The sequence below is a fragment of the Leopardus geoffroyi genome, chromosome B1 (genome assembly GCF_018350155.1).
Source record: "Leopardus geoffroyi isolate Oge1 chromosome B1, O.geoffroyi_Oge1_pat1.0, whole genome shotgun sequence".
NCBI classification, from domain to species: Eukaryota; Metazoa; Chordata; class Mammalia; order Carnivora; family Felidae; genus Leopardus; species Leopardus geoffroyi.
Window position 1 is genome coordinate 114,302,293 of NC_059327.1, and position 14,551 is coordinate 114,316,843.

Below are 14,551 nucleotides of genomic sequence, written 5' to 3' on the forward strand. Positions count from 1 at the left end.
GCCATTATGACCCTCTGCCCATGTACCCACTTTGCCTTTTGTGAAGTGGCTAATGTCAATAGCCAAGTCATTTTGTCTGCTTGGTTGTGCAGTACCTCTTCCATGGTGGGTGCTTTTTGGTGGATGTTAACAGGTGATACAAAAACGTTTTAACATGTGATGTTTACTCCATGTATTCATTCCTGTGCCTTTACCCATTACCCCCTTTGTCACAGGCTCTGACACTTTCAGGCTCCTGACCAGGTGACCAGGCCATTCACCACTGCTCATGAATCCATACACATGCTCACCTCACTTCTCCTTTACACACCAAGTGGATGATCTGACGCACAACTCAAAGTTCTACCATTGGAAATTTTTCCCTTGCCACTGTCTTTCAAGGCCACCATTGTGTGTATCTATAATACGGCCATCATCCCTTTTACTGAAATGATAGATCCCTGATTCTTGGTAGGGTTCATCTCCCACCTTCTTGAGCAAACATGTCTTACAGAGGCTTCTAATATACTAGCATACTCTAGGATACTATATAGTGTATTCCAGTATATTACCTCTCTTCCTACAAGATCAGAACGATGTCATCTGTAATGAGTCACTGATATTCTTCAGAATGCCCAGATAGTCCAGATCTCTTGAGGCTACGTTATGACAGAGGGCAGGAGAGGTGACGTTAGCTCTGGAGCGGAAGTGTAAAGAAAGAATAGCATCAGTTCCAAAAGAAGGCAAACTGTTTCTGGTGTTTTTTTTCTAAATGGGTTAAAATAAACATATTCCCCAAATTAATGACCACATATCATGTACTTGAGGCCTTAGTCACCTGCTCTAGCAACACCATCACGTCTAGCACTGCAGCTGCAATTGGGGCTACTGCTTGGTTGAGTCTGCAATAGTGTAAAGTCACTTCCCAGTTATCACCTGGTTTCTGTAGAAGCCAAGTCAGCTAGTTAAGAGGGGAAATGATAGGAACAGCCACCCCTACATCCTTTAGACTTTTAAGTGCGGCACCAATCTCCACCATCAATACCCAGAATATGATATTGTCTTTGACTTATCATCTTGGTAGGAGAGAGTGAGGGCAGGTGTGTAGAAGGGCAGTCAGAGGCTTCCACCTGGCCTTCTCCACTATGATAGCTCTTACTCCACAGGTCAAGGACCCAGTGTGAAGGTTACTCCAACTGCCAAGTATGTCCAGCCGAATCATACTTTTGGGGACTGGGAGAACAGCCACAGGTGTCCTTTACTAGCGAAGCCTTAAAGAGCAGTGAGTGTTCGGGGCTCCTGGGAGGCTCAGTCAGTTAACATCCGACTTCGGCTCAAGTCATGATGACTTGTGAGTTTGTGAGTTTGAGCCCCACATCAGGCTCTGTGCTGACAGCTCGGAGCCTGGAGCCTGCTTCAGATTCTGTGTCTCCCACTCTCTTTGCCCCTCCCCCACTCATGCTCTGTCTCAAAAACAAATAAACATTAAAAAAATTTTAAAAATAAAAAGAGCAGTGAGTTTTCCTGCCTACATCCTTCTAATAAGACTTGGTACTCACCTAAGTGGGAAGACTTCCTTTGTGGGCTGTATAGGCAAGCAGATATACAGGCTTTATACTGGGCTCTTTGTAAAGAGGAAGGAGATGGGTGTTCCTCAGGGAGAGAAAGAAAAAAGCTCAAATTCCAAGAAAGGACATCAAGCTGAAGTAGAAGTGGGGAAAATTCAAGACCTCCTGATGGCTCTGAAGCAAGGAATCTATGCTTTGATGAGTCTACATTTTGTTAGTTTACTCAGAGATATTTGATATATTTTTAGTGCCATAGCAAATAACATCGTTTTTTAAATTTCATTTTCCACGTATTCCTGGCATTTAGAAATAAAGTTGATTTTTGCATATTGACTTTATTTCAGCAAACTTGCTAAACTTACTTGCAAATTCCAAACGGTTGTCCATTCTTTTGGACTTATACGTATATAATATTTCATCTGAGAGTACAGTTTTACTTATTCCTTTGTGATGCCTGTGTATTTTCCATCAATGCTCCAGTCTTCTCTTTATGGAATTCCTTTAATTATGTGTTCTCTTAAAGCCACTTTACATTATCCTTTGGATTTCATTGTTGACTTCCTTCACATCAATAACCACTATATGTTTTGTTATATCATTTTATTGTATTTTACATTTTTTCTATATTTTCCCCAAGTTTTTATTTTGAAAAATTTTCAACCTTCAAGTAAGCTTCATATAGTAATGCAAATTCTATATATCCTTCACCTGGATTCACCAATTGTAATATTTTGTTCCACTTAGTTCTCTGGCTATATACTATTACACACAAACTTTTTGGCTTTGGCTAAGCCATTTGAGCCATATGAGATTTAGTTGCTGATATCAAGTCAACTTACCTTAAATATTTCACCTTGTTTTCCCCCCTAAGCAAGGGAATTCTCCTATAAATCAATTATCATATTAGAGATATTTAGCATTAATTTATAACATTATCTAATATTCAACTCCTATCCAGATTTCCTAAACTGTGTCAATACTGTCCTTTATAAGCCTTTTTTTTTTTTTAAATTCAGAAACATATCAAGGATCCTGTGAAGCATTTAGTTGTCACTTCTGTTTAGTCTTTTTTAATCTAGAATATTTCCCTATTTTTTTTCTCTCATCACATTGGCATTTTTGAAGATTCCAAGCCAGTTGGACGTGTTGTAGAATGTTTTTCAATTTGAACTTGTATAATTTTCCTCATGACTAAATTCACATTAAACATTTTGGCAGAAATATTACATGGGTGATACACTCAGATTTATTTTCAAATGTGAAACTAATCTGAAATTAACTCAACTTCATCATGATGCATTGTTTTATATATAGACTATATGTAGAATTCTATATACATGCATTATATATTTTATATTATATTTACATTCATACATAGAATTTGAGAGAGAGATATCTCAAATATATATGTGTGCAAAAGTCCTAAACTAAATTCTGGCAAACCAAATATTTATTTATTAAAATCCAATAATGCAATGTTGACTGGAATTTTTATCTTCTTCCTGTTCAATACAGAGACTTCAGAATATTTTTTTCATTTATCTCTCTAAATGTTACTGTTTTGTGTTATAAGTTTATAATTTTAGGCATATATATGTGTATATACATATGAATGATGTTTTATATATGTATTTTTAGTTGTTCTTCATTTCTTTCTTCCCCCTTCAATTATTTTCCTTTTTTCTTATAGAACAGTCTTTTAGTATTTCCTTCGGAGTGGATCTTTGGTGCAGCTCTTTTGTTTGATCAATGGATAAACTGTAGGCCATAAATGACTGAATGAAGTACCCCCCATCCTTAGAGGCAAAGCCGAGACTGGCAGCCACGTAAATCTCACTCCTGGGCTAGTGCTTTTCTCTTCACATCATTTTGTTTGTTTATTTTTAAACGTGTCTTTATTTATTTTGAGAGAGAGAGATAGAGAACAAGTGGGGGAGTGGCAGAGAGAGGGAGACAGAGGATCCCAAGCAGGTTCCATGCTGTTCAGCTCAGACCCCAATGTGGGGCTCAAACTCACAAACTGCGAGATCATGACCTGAGCCAAAATCTACAGTCAGACACTCAACCGACTGAACCACCCAGGGGCCCCTCTTCCACATCATTTATTTTATTTTATTTTTTATTATTTTTTTAATATATGAAATTTATTGTCAAATTGGTTTCCATACAACACCCAGTGCTCATCCCAACAGGTGCCCTCCTCAATACCCATCAGCCACCCTCCCCTCCCTCCCACCCCCCATCAACCCTCAGTTTGTTCTCAGTTTTTAACAGTCTCTTATTCTTTGGCTCTCTTCCACTCTAACCTCTTTTTTTTTTTTTCCTTCCCCTCCCCCATGGGTTTCTGTTAAGTTTCTCAGGATCCACATAAGAGTGAAACCATATGGTATCTGTCTTCCTCTGTATGGCTTATTTCACTTAGCATAACCCTCTCCAGTTCCATCCATGTTGCTACAAAGGGCCATATTTCATTCTTTCTCATTGCCACGTAGTACTCCATTGTGTATATAAACCACAATTTCTTTATCCATTCATCAGTTGATGGACATTTAGGCTCTTTCCATAATTTGGCTATTGTTGAGAGTGCTGCTATAAACATTGGGGTACAAGTGCCCCTATGCGTCAGTACTCCTGTATCCCTTGGGTAAATTCCTAGCAGTGCTATTGCTGGGTCATAGGGTAGGTCTATTTTTAATTTTTTGAGGAACCTCCACACTGTTTTCCAGAGCGGCTGCAACAGTTTGCATTCCCACCAACGGTGCAAGAGGGTTCCTGTTTCTCCACATCCTCTCCAGCATCTATAGTCTCCTGATTTGTTCATTTTGGCCACTCTGACTGGCATGAGGTGATATCTGAGTGTGGTTTTGATTTGTATTTCCCTGATGAGGAACGACGAGCATCTTTTCATGTGCCTGTTGGCCATCCAGATGTCTTCTTTAGAGAAGTGTCTATTCATGTTTTCTGCCCATTTCTTCACTGGGTTATTTGTTTTTTGGGTGTGCTCTTTTTGGTGAGCTCTTTATAGATTTTGGATACTAGCCTTTTATCCGATATGTCATTTGCAAATATCTTTTCCCATTCCGTTGGTTGCTTTTTAGTTTTGTTTATTGTTTCCTTTGCTGTACAGAAGCTTTTTATCTTCATGAGGTCCCAATAGTTCATTTTTGCTTTTAATTCCCTTGCCTTTGGGGATGTGTCAAGTAAGAAATGGCTACGGCTGAGGTCAGAGAGGTCTTTTCCTTTTTTCTCCTCTAGGGTTTTGCTGGTTTCCTGTCTCACATTCAGGTCCTTTATCCATTTTGAGTTTATTTTTGTGAATGGTGTGAGAAAGTGGTCTAGTTTCAACCTTCTGCATGTTGCTGTCCAGTTCTCCCAGCACCATTTGTTAAAGAGACTGTCTTTTTTCCATTGGATATTCTTCCCTGCTTTATCAAAGATTAGTTGGCCATACTTTTGTGGGTCTGGTTCTGGGGTTTCTATTCTATTCCATTGGTCTATGGGTCTGTTTTTGTGCCAATACCATGCTGTCTTGATGATTACAGCTTTGTAATAGAGGCTAAAGTCTGGGATTGTTGTGCCTCCTGCTGTGGTCGTCTTCTTCAAAATTACTTTGGCTATTCGGGGCCTTTTGTGGTTCCATATGATTTTTAGGATTGCTTGTTCTAGCTTCGAGAAGAATGCTGGTGCAATTTTGACTGGGATTGCATTGAATGTGTAGATAGCTTTGGGTAGTATTGATATTTTAACAATATTAGTCTTCCAACCCATGAGCAAAGAATGTTTTTCCATTTCTTTATATCTTCCTCAATTTCCTTCATAAGCTTTCTATAGTTTTCAGCATACAGATCTTGTACATCTTTGGTTAGATTTATTCCTAGGTATTTTATGTTTCTTGGTGCAGTTGTGAATGGGATCAGTTTCTTTATTTGTCTTTCTGTTGCTTCATTATTAGTGTATAAGAATGCAACTGATTTCTGTACATTGATTTTGTATCCTGCAGCTTTGCTAAATTCATGTATCAGTTCTAGCAGACTTTTGGTGGAGTCTATCGGATTTTCCATGTATAATATCATGTGATCTGCAAAAAGTGAAAGCTTGACTTCATCGTTGCCAATTTTGATGCCTTTGATTTCCTTTTGTTGTCTGATTGCTGATGCTAGAACTTCCAACACTATGTTAAACAACAGCGGTGAGAGTGGACATTCCTGTCGTGTTCCTGATCTCAGGGAAAAAGCTCTCAGTTTATCCCCATTGAGGATGATGTTAGCTGTGGGCTTTTCATAAATGGCTTTTATGATCTTTAAGTATGTTCCTTCTATCCCGACTTTCTCGAAGGTTTTTATTAAGAAACGTTGCTGAATTTTGTCAAATGCTTTTTCTGCATCGATTGACAGGATCATATGGTTCTTATCTTTTTTTTTATTAATGTGATGTATCACGTTGATTGATTCGCAAATGTTGAATCAGCCCTGCATCCCAGGAATGAATCCCACTTGATCATGGTGGATAATTCTTTTTATATGCTGTTGAATTCAATTTGCTAGTATTTTACTGAGAATTTTTGCATCCATATTCATCAGGGATATTGGCCTGTAGTTCTCTTTTTTTACTGGGTCTCTGGTTTAGGAATCTAAACCTAACTGGTTTAGGAATCAAAGTAATACTGGCTTCATAGAATGAGTCTGGAAGTTTTCCTTCCCTTTCTATTTTCTGGAATAGCTTGAGAAGGATAGGTATTATCTCTGCTTTAAACGTCTGGTAGAACTCCCCTGGGAAGCCATTTGGTCCTGGACTCTTATTTGTTGGGAGATTTTTGATAACTGATTCAATTTCTTCGCTGGTTATGGGTCTGTTCAAGCTTTCTATTTCCTCCTGATTGAGTTTTGGAAGTGTGTGCGTGTTTAGGAATTTGTCCATTTCTTCCAGGTTGTCCAGTTTGTTGGCATATGGTTTTTCATAGTATTCCCTGATAATTGCTTGTATTTCTGAGGGATTGGTTGTAATAATTCCATTTTCATTCATGATTTTATCTATTTGGGTCATCTCCCTTTTCTTTTTGAGAAGCCTAGCTAGAGGTTTATCAATTTTGTTTATTTTTTCAAAAAACCAACTCTTGGTTTCATTGATCTGCTCTATAGTTTTTTTTAGATTCTATATTGTTTATTTCTGCTCTAATCTTTATTATTTCTCTTCTTCTGCTTGGTTTCGGGTGTCTTTGCTGTTCTGCTTCTATTTCCTTTAGGTGTTCTGTTAGATTTTGTATTGGGGATTTTTTTTGTTTCTTGAGATAGGCCTGGATTGCAATGTATTTTCCTCTCAGGACTGCCTTCGCTGCATCCCAAAGCATTTGGATTGTTGTATTTCCATTTTCGTTTGTTTCCATATATTTTTTAATTTCCTCTCTAATTGCCTGGTTGACCCATTCATTCTTTAGTAGGGTGTTCTTTAACCTCCATGCTTTTGGAGGTTTTCCAGACTTTTTCCTGTGGTTGATTTCAAGCTTCATAGCATTGTGGTCTGAAAGTATGCATGGTATGATCTCAATTCTTGTATACTTATGAAGGGCTGTTTTGTGACCCAGAATGTGATCTATCTTGGAGAATGTTCCATGTGCACTTGAGAAGAAAGTATATTCTGTTGCTTTAGGATGCAGAGTTCTAAATATATCTATCAAGTCCATCTGATCCAATGTACCGTTCAGGGCCCTTGTTTCTTTATTGACCGTGTGTCTAGATGATCTATCCATTTCTGTAAGTGGGGTGTTAAAGTCCCCTGCAATTACCACATTCTTATCAATAAGGTTGCTTATGTTTGTGAATAATTGTTTTATATATTTGGGGGCTCCGGTATTCGGCGCATAGACATTTATAATTGTTAGCTCTTCCTGATAGATAGACCCTGTAATTATTATATAATGCCCTTCTTCATTTCTTGTTACAGCCTTTAATTTAAAGTCTAGTTTGTCTGATATAAGTAGGGCTACTCCAGCTCTGACTTCCAGTAGCATGATAAATAGTTCTCCATCCCCTCACTTTCAATCTGAAGGTGTCCTCAGGTCTAAAATGAGTCTCTTGTAGACAGCAAATAGATGGGTCTTGTTTTTTTATCCATTCTGATACCCTATGTCTTTTGGTTGGCACATTTAGTCCATTTACATTCAGTGTTATTATGGAAAGATATGGGTTTAGAGTCATTGTGATGTCTGTAGGTTTCATGCTTGTAGCGAGGTCTCTGATACTTTGTCTCATAGGATCCCCCTTAAGATCTCTTGTAGGGCTGGTTTAGTGGTGATGAATTCCTTCCGTTTTTGTTTGTTTGGGAAGACCTTTATCTCTCCTTCTATTCTAAATGACAGATTTGCTGGATAAAGGATTCTCGGCTGCATATTTTTTTCTGTTCATCACATTGAAGATTTCCTGCCATTCCTTTCTGGCCTGCCAAGTTTCAGTAGAGAGATCCGTCACAAGTCTTCTCAGTCTCCCTTTATATGTTAGAGCACGTTTATCCCTAGCTGCTTTCAGAATTTTCTCTTTAGCCTTGTATTTTGCCAGTTTCACTATGATATGTCGTGCAGAAGATCGATTCAAGTTACGTCTGAAGGGAGTTCTCTGTGCCTCTTGAATTTCAATGCCTTTTTCCTTCCCCAGATCTGGGAAGTTCTCAGCTATTATTTCTTCAAGTACACCTTCAGCACCTTTCCTCTCTCTTCCTCCTCTGGATCTCTCTTCCTCCTCTGGAATACCAATTACACGTAGATTATTTCTCTTTAGTGCATCACTTAGTTCTCTAATTTTCCTCTCATACTCCTGGATTTTTTTATCTCTCTTTTTCTCAGCTTCCTCTTTTTCCATAATTTTATCTTCCAGTTCACCCATTCTCTCCTCTGCCTCTTCAATCCGAGCTGTGGTTGTCTCCATTTTATTTTGCAGCTCATTTATAGCATTTTTTAGCTCCTCCTGGCTGTTCCTTAGTCCCTTGATCTCTGTACCAATAGATTCTCTGCTGTCCTTTATACTGTTTTCAAGCCCAGCGATTAATTTTATGACTATTATTCTAAATTCACTTTCTGTTATATTATTTAAATCCTTTTTGATCAGTTCATTAGCTGTTGTTATTTCCTGGAGATTCTTTTGAGGGGAATTCTTCCGTTTGGTCATTTTGGATAGTCCCTGGAGTGGTGCGGACCTGCAGGGCACTTCCCCTACACTGTGGTGTATAACTGGAGTTGGTGGGTGGGGCTGCAGTCCGACCTGATTTCTGCCCCCAGCCCACTGCTGGGGCCACAGTCAGACTGGTGTGTGCCTTCTCTTCCCCTCTCTTAGGGGCAGGATTCACTGTGGGATGGTGTGGCCTGTCTGGTCTACTTGCACACTGCTAGGCTTGTGGTGCTGGGGATCTGGCATATTAGTTGGGGTGGATCAGCAAGGTGCACAGGGGCAGGAGGGGCAGGCTCAGCTCGCTTTTCCTTCAGAGGTCTGCTTCAGGAGGGGCCCTGCGGCACCGGGAGTGAGTCAGACCCGCCGCCAGAGGGATGGATCCGCAGAAGCACAGCCTTGGGTGTTTGCACGGTGCAAGCAAGTTCCCTGACTGGTTCCCTTGGGAATTTTGGCTGGGGGATGGGCGAGGGAGATTCCCCGCCAAGCTGTTGTCCGGGGCTCAAAAACTCTCCCTCCTGTTGTCCTCCCAGCCCTCCTGTTCTCCGAGCAGAGCTGTTATCTTATAACCTTCCAGATGTTAAGTCCCGCTTGCTGTCAGAACACACTCCCTCCGGCCCCTCTCCTTTTGCAAGCCTGACTCGGGGTTCTGCTTTGCCGGCAGGCTGCCCCTCCGCCCCAGCTCCCTCCCGCCAGTCCGTGTAGTGCACACCGCCTCTCCGCCCTTCCTAGCCTCTTCCGTGGGCCTCTCATCTACGCTTGGCTCCAGAGAATCTGTTCTGCTAGTCTTCTGGTGGTTTTCTGGGTTATTTAGGCAAGTGTGGGTGGAATCTAAGTGATCAGCAGGATGCAGTGAGCCCAGCGTCCTCCTATGCCGCCATCTCTCTTCCACATCATTTAAAAATCTTGGGGTCAGAGGCATACAAGAGTAATCAATTGACATAGATGGTTGAATCTACTAATGAAATGTTGTAAAACCAGTTAGTTTGATAAATTGGCTTTGAAGTAATTGAAGCAAAAGAAAAACACAGTTTATCAGTCAGTAACAGACACGAAAAATATTAATTAGGAAAACTCACTCAAGCGACACGGTAACAAAGATACAATAATTTTACTAGGTAATATTGACCTGAACATAACAAAACATTGGCCACCAAATGCTGATTTATGCATCCTTGCTATTTTTTATACCAATAACAATATCATCTGTGAACTGAAACGCAGCTGCCCCAAGGAAAGTATAAATCCAGGATGCATTTTTTCATTCCCTAGAGAGAAGAAAATTGCAGCAAAGGGGTGCCTGGTTGGCTCAGTCCGTTGAGTGTCCAACTCTTGGTTTTAGCTCAGGTCATGATCTCACAGTTTCATGAGTTCAAGTTCTGAGTCAGGCTCTGCACTGACAGTGTGGAACCAGTTTGGGATTCTCTCTCTCCCTCTCTCTGCCCTTCCCCCACTCTCACTGTCTCTCTCTCTCTAAATAAATAAATAAATAAATAAACTTTAAAAAAAAGAAAGAAAGAAAATTGCAGCAGTAACACAGGATTTGAAGGAGAAATGAGACTATGGGAGCAGAAAACGCAGATTTAGAAAGCAAGAACGATTTGCAGGGAGCTGTGATCCCCTAACATTTGTTCCTTCAGAACACCCTGAGGATTTGCTGATTGTAACCATGCCCCCTCATGCCTCACACATAGTTTCTGATCTCCTTGGTATACGAATTTTAAAAAGAAAAAGAGAGAAGATGGGGAGATAAAAAATAATCACCCATTCCTTTCAAATATTCAATAATTTGGTTTTGTTTTTCATTAATAATATTGCTGTATGATATTCCTGAGGTTACTAACCTATGGTGTCTATCTAGATTTTAAGTTTGTTTCTTTTCCTTTTTTTCTTCCAGAACTACTTCTTTACTTAATCCCTCTTTTCTAAAGGGTTTCAATCAAACAGATTGATTTTATAGAAACACCAATTTCCTCCTGATGTTCTGATTCAATCACCCAGTCACTCCCGCCATTGCCCAATGGGGTAATGAAAAAATGGCCATAGCAGCAGGGATAAGAGCTATGCATAGACTCAGCAACATGGACTTCTGCTCACCAAGGTCAGTCTGGCTACAGCCACACCCGATTGCCCAATCTGCCAACAGCAGAAGCCAATGCTATACTTCCAGGATGGCACCATTCCCAGAGAATTGGCCAAATGCTGAGTGGCAGGTTGATTAAAGTTTACCTCTTCAACCATGGGAGTGATAGTGCTTTATTTTCACTGGAGGAGATAGTTGACTCTGGATACGGATTTTCCTTTCCTGCCTCAATGCTTCCACCAAAACTATCATTCATGGATTTCCAGAATAAGTCCACTGTCATGGTACTACACACTGAACTACTTCTGACACAGGAGCTCATTTCACAGAAAATGAAATGTGGAGAAGTGTCCATGATCATAGAGTTCACTGGTTTTCCCATGTTTTCCATCATCCTGAAACAATTAGCTTACAAGAATGGTGGAACAGCCTTTTTATGGCCCAGTGATGGTGGCAGCATCTTGCAAGGCTGGAGAAATGTCCTTCAGAATGCAGTAAATGGTCTAAATTAGTGGACAATATATGGTGTTCTTTCCCTAGAATTCATGGGATTGGGAATCACAGGGTGGACATGAAAGTGAATCCTCTCTCTGTGAACTGCGATGATCCACTAGAAGAGTTTTTGCTTCCTAGCCCCACAAGTTTAGGCTTCACTGGTTGGGAGGTCTTGGTTCCAAAGGGAATAACCCTTCCACTAGTGGACACAACAATGATTCCTCCTGAAACTTGAGACTGCCAGCCGGCCACTTGGGTTTGTCATGCCACTGAATCAACAGGCGAAGAGAGTGGTTACTTTAATTCATTGGGATGACTGATACTGACCATTAAGGGAAAATAATGTTGCTAGTTCACAAAAGGGATAAGGAAGAGTATTTCTGGAATGCAAAGATAAACATCATCCAAAGATTTTTAAAAGTGTGTGTCAGGGGTGGATTTTGTATCCTTTTTTGGGGAAAGGGATGTGTGTTTGAGGTTGTATATGGCATAGCTGTGTCATAGTCAGTGGAAATATGAAGCTGCTACTGTCTTTATTTGAAAATTAAATACAGTTTAAGGAGATGTGCATAGGTTCCAAGTTGAGGAAGGAGGGACTGGGGTGGTTTTGTTTTGGATTTGGGTAGAGCGCAAAACAGACTCAGCTTTGAGACTGAGGGAGGCAGCGAAGCATCAGTCACTTTGTAGCTGACACCTATTGTTACTGCTATGCTGACTCACCTCCTTGGTGTGAGGCAGCAACTGGGCTGCAACCGCCCCACTTCCCCTGGGTCCCCCTTAGCTCCTCCAACTCCTGGGCCTGAGCTACGTGTTGAGTTCATGATGAAGGACCCAGCTAATGCATGACACTCATACCGTTAAAGTCAGAGGCAACCAAAACCAACATGGGTTTCAGCCTGTCCTCATGGGCTTATTCTTTGGATTCCGGATCTTGTTCTTCACACATTACATCTGCCTTCTCTTTCCAAATAAATGCTTGTCCTGCCTTGCAGAGATTGCACCACAATTGCATAAGGTCAAATCCCTGTAACAAATCCTTATAAATGTAATATAAGCATAAACATATGTGCATGTATATGAAAAGCAGACTTAGTGGGATATATATATATATATATAATATATATATTATATGATATATATATATATAATATATATATTATATTATATATATATCACATATGTCATATCTATATATAAAATAGATATACATATATATCCTGGTGGTTTTATTATTAGACCGTGACTGATAGATGATACAAAGTAGATCCTCTTGTCATAATGGAATTAATCTAAAAATCCATAACAGAATGATTACAGGAAAATCACCAAAACACTAAGAAATTAAACGGCACACTTTTAGATCATAGCAAAAAGAAGAAGTGTCAAAGGACATTAGAAAAGGTAAATGTTGAACATCAAATATACCACATTTTTCATACTACTCTATAGAACCTAGAATGTATTAATACATTCTCAATTAACTGAAGGATATCTTAGGTGGGGTTCCCTGGAAGCAGAGCCTGAGACAAGAATTATTTTGCAAATGATTTATTGGAGGAGCATTCAGGAGGAAGGATTAAGGAAGCAAGGGGAGAGGAGAAATCAGGGAAAGAGGCAGCAGAGCTATCCTTACCAGGAGCCCACTGTTGTCTTTGGAGCATGTATGGCACCAGTTAACCCTGCTTCAGACAAGGGGCCCTGGCCTTTACAGGATCATGCAGTCATTAGCTACAAGCCAAGGAGGGGGCTGTTTCCAGATATCTCTGGGATAGCCAGTTCCCTTGGGCAGAGGTCAGTCTTCCGGAGAAAGGGGAGCCCTGAGTCGTTAGCAGTCAACACTTAAGAGTAGTTGGGGGCTTGGGGGGCCTGGGTGGCTCAGTCGGTTGAGTGTCCGACTTCGGCTCAGGTCATGATCTCACGGTTCATGGGTTCAAGCCCCACATCGGGCTCTGTGCTGATAGCTCAGAGCCTGGAGCCTGCTTCGGATTCTGTGTCTCATTCTCTCTCTGCCCCTCCCCTGATAGCACTCTGCCTCTCTCTCTCAAAAATAAATAAACATTGAAAAAAAAATTAAAAAAAAAAATAAAGAGTAGTTGGGGGCTGGTTGTCCTAGCCTAATAAAAGGGGTCGGTCTGGACAGGGCATCAGCAGCACCTATTAAAAACCCATTAAAAAGGGTTTCCAAAGAGATTTATTTGTCGTGAGACCTCTAATCCATTTTCTTTTATTTTGAGACAGAGAGGCATGATCCTTCACTAAGGTGTCTGAGCATATAAATAGCATTTTAAAACATGGTTTCCTTCTACTATCACAAAAAACAATTAGAAAAAAATTCTAACAAGAGAGCTGCTGTGCAATGGGAACCACAAGAAACCTGTCTTTACATTAGACACACACCTAAGGAAACAGTGAGATATGTGCAGTGTCACCCGAACCAGGCAGGAGCCAGAACTTGTCTTCCAGCTCTGCCACTTAATCACCCTGTGACTTTAGTGAGTCATTTGTTTTTTCAGAATCTGTGTCTTCAGCTGTGAGATCAGAATAATCACACCGATGCTCCCTACTTCCTAGGAAGTTGTGAGAGGGAACTGAAATATACATACGGAGGGTGCTCGGAAGCCTGAGGTTTTGCTAACTGTAAGCTCTGAGTACCAAGTTTGAAAACACCCACACAGATGACTGGGTTGCTGAACAACTGTTGATCCTTCCCCAAAGGCCGAGGTTGAAGAAACCACAGAGAGGAAACTGAGAACTTCTCTGGGTGGGGGTGGTTTGAACTCGGGAGTCTGAAGGTGGGGGCGGGGTGGTCCGGGAAGGAGGCCCACCAGCTCAGCTTGGTGGAGAAAAGGGAAAACAGGAGGGGAAACGGTGGGGCTCTGCACTGGCTCCACCTTCGCCATCACCTTGGGCCACACAGTGAGTGCCTTCAGACCTCAGCTCCAGGGGTCCCCAGCACTAGTGTCCGGGTTTGAAAGGTCAGTACTTGGAAACTGAGAACTATAGGTGGAACTAACTGACCTCAGGTGGTTGTCTTCCCACCTCTCTTCCCCTTCAAACCCCTGCTGCACTCTACCTCGGGCTCTCCCACCCCCATCCGCCCCGTTACCTGCGCTTGAGGGTTCTGAACTTGTTCCAATTGTGTTGCCCCACTGCTCTGGGTATTCTTGTATACATCTCCGTTTGCACATCACCGTAGTGTCTGTTGAGTGTGTGCTTAGGCGTGGAATTGCTGAGTGCTTAGGGTATCTGAATGCTCAACTTAGGTAGATAAT

General features: G+C 40.9%; 1 protein-coding gene across 3 annotated transcripts in view; it reads left to right on the forward strand.

Annotated features, from left to right (window-relative positions):
- The window catches only part of ETNPPL (ethanolamine-phosphate phospho-lyase), a 53,169-nt gene that overhangs the window by 32,095 nt on the left and 6,523 nt on the right, over positions 1–14,551 (forward strand). Inside the window, exon 13 of one of the 3 annotated variants that reach the window (XM_045470826.1) lies at positions 232–783. The exons of 1 other annotated variant lie outside the window; for it this stretch is intronic. In XM_045470826.1, the coding sequence (XP_045326782.1) occupies positions 232–321 (90 nt within the window). In that variant the 3' untranslated portion in view covers positions 322–783. Of the gene's footprint in view, positions 1–231; positions 784–10,598; positions 10,939–14,551 lie in introns of those variants that run through there. One more of the 3 variants, XM_045470847.1, reaches the window with a different exon arrangement.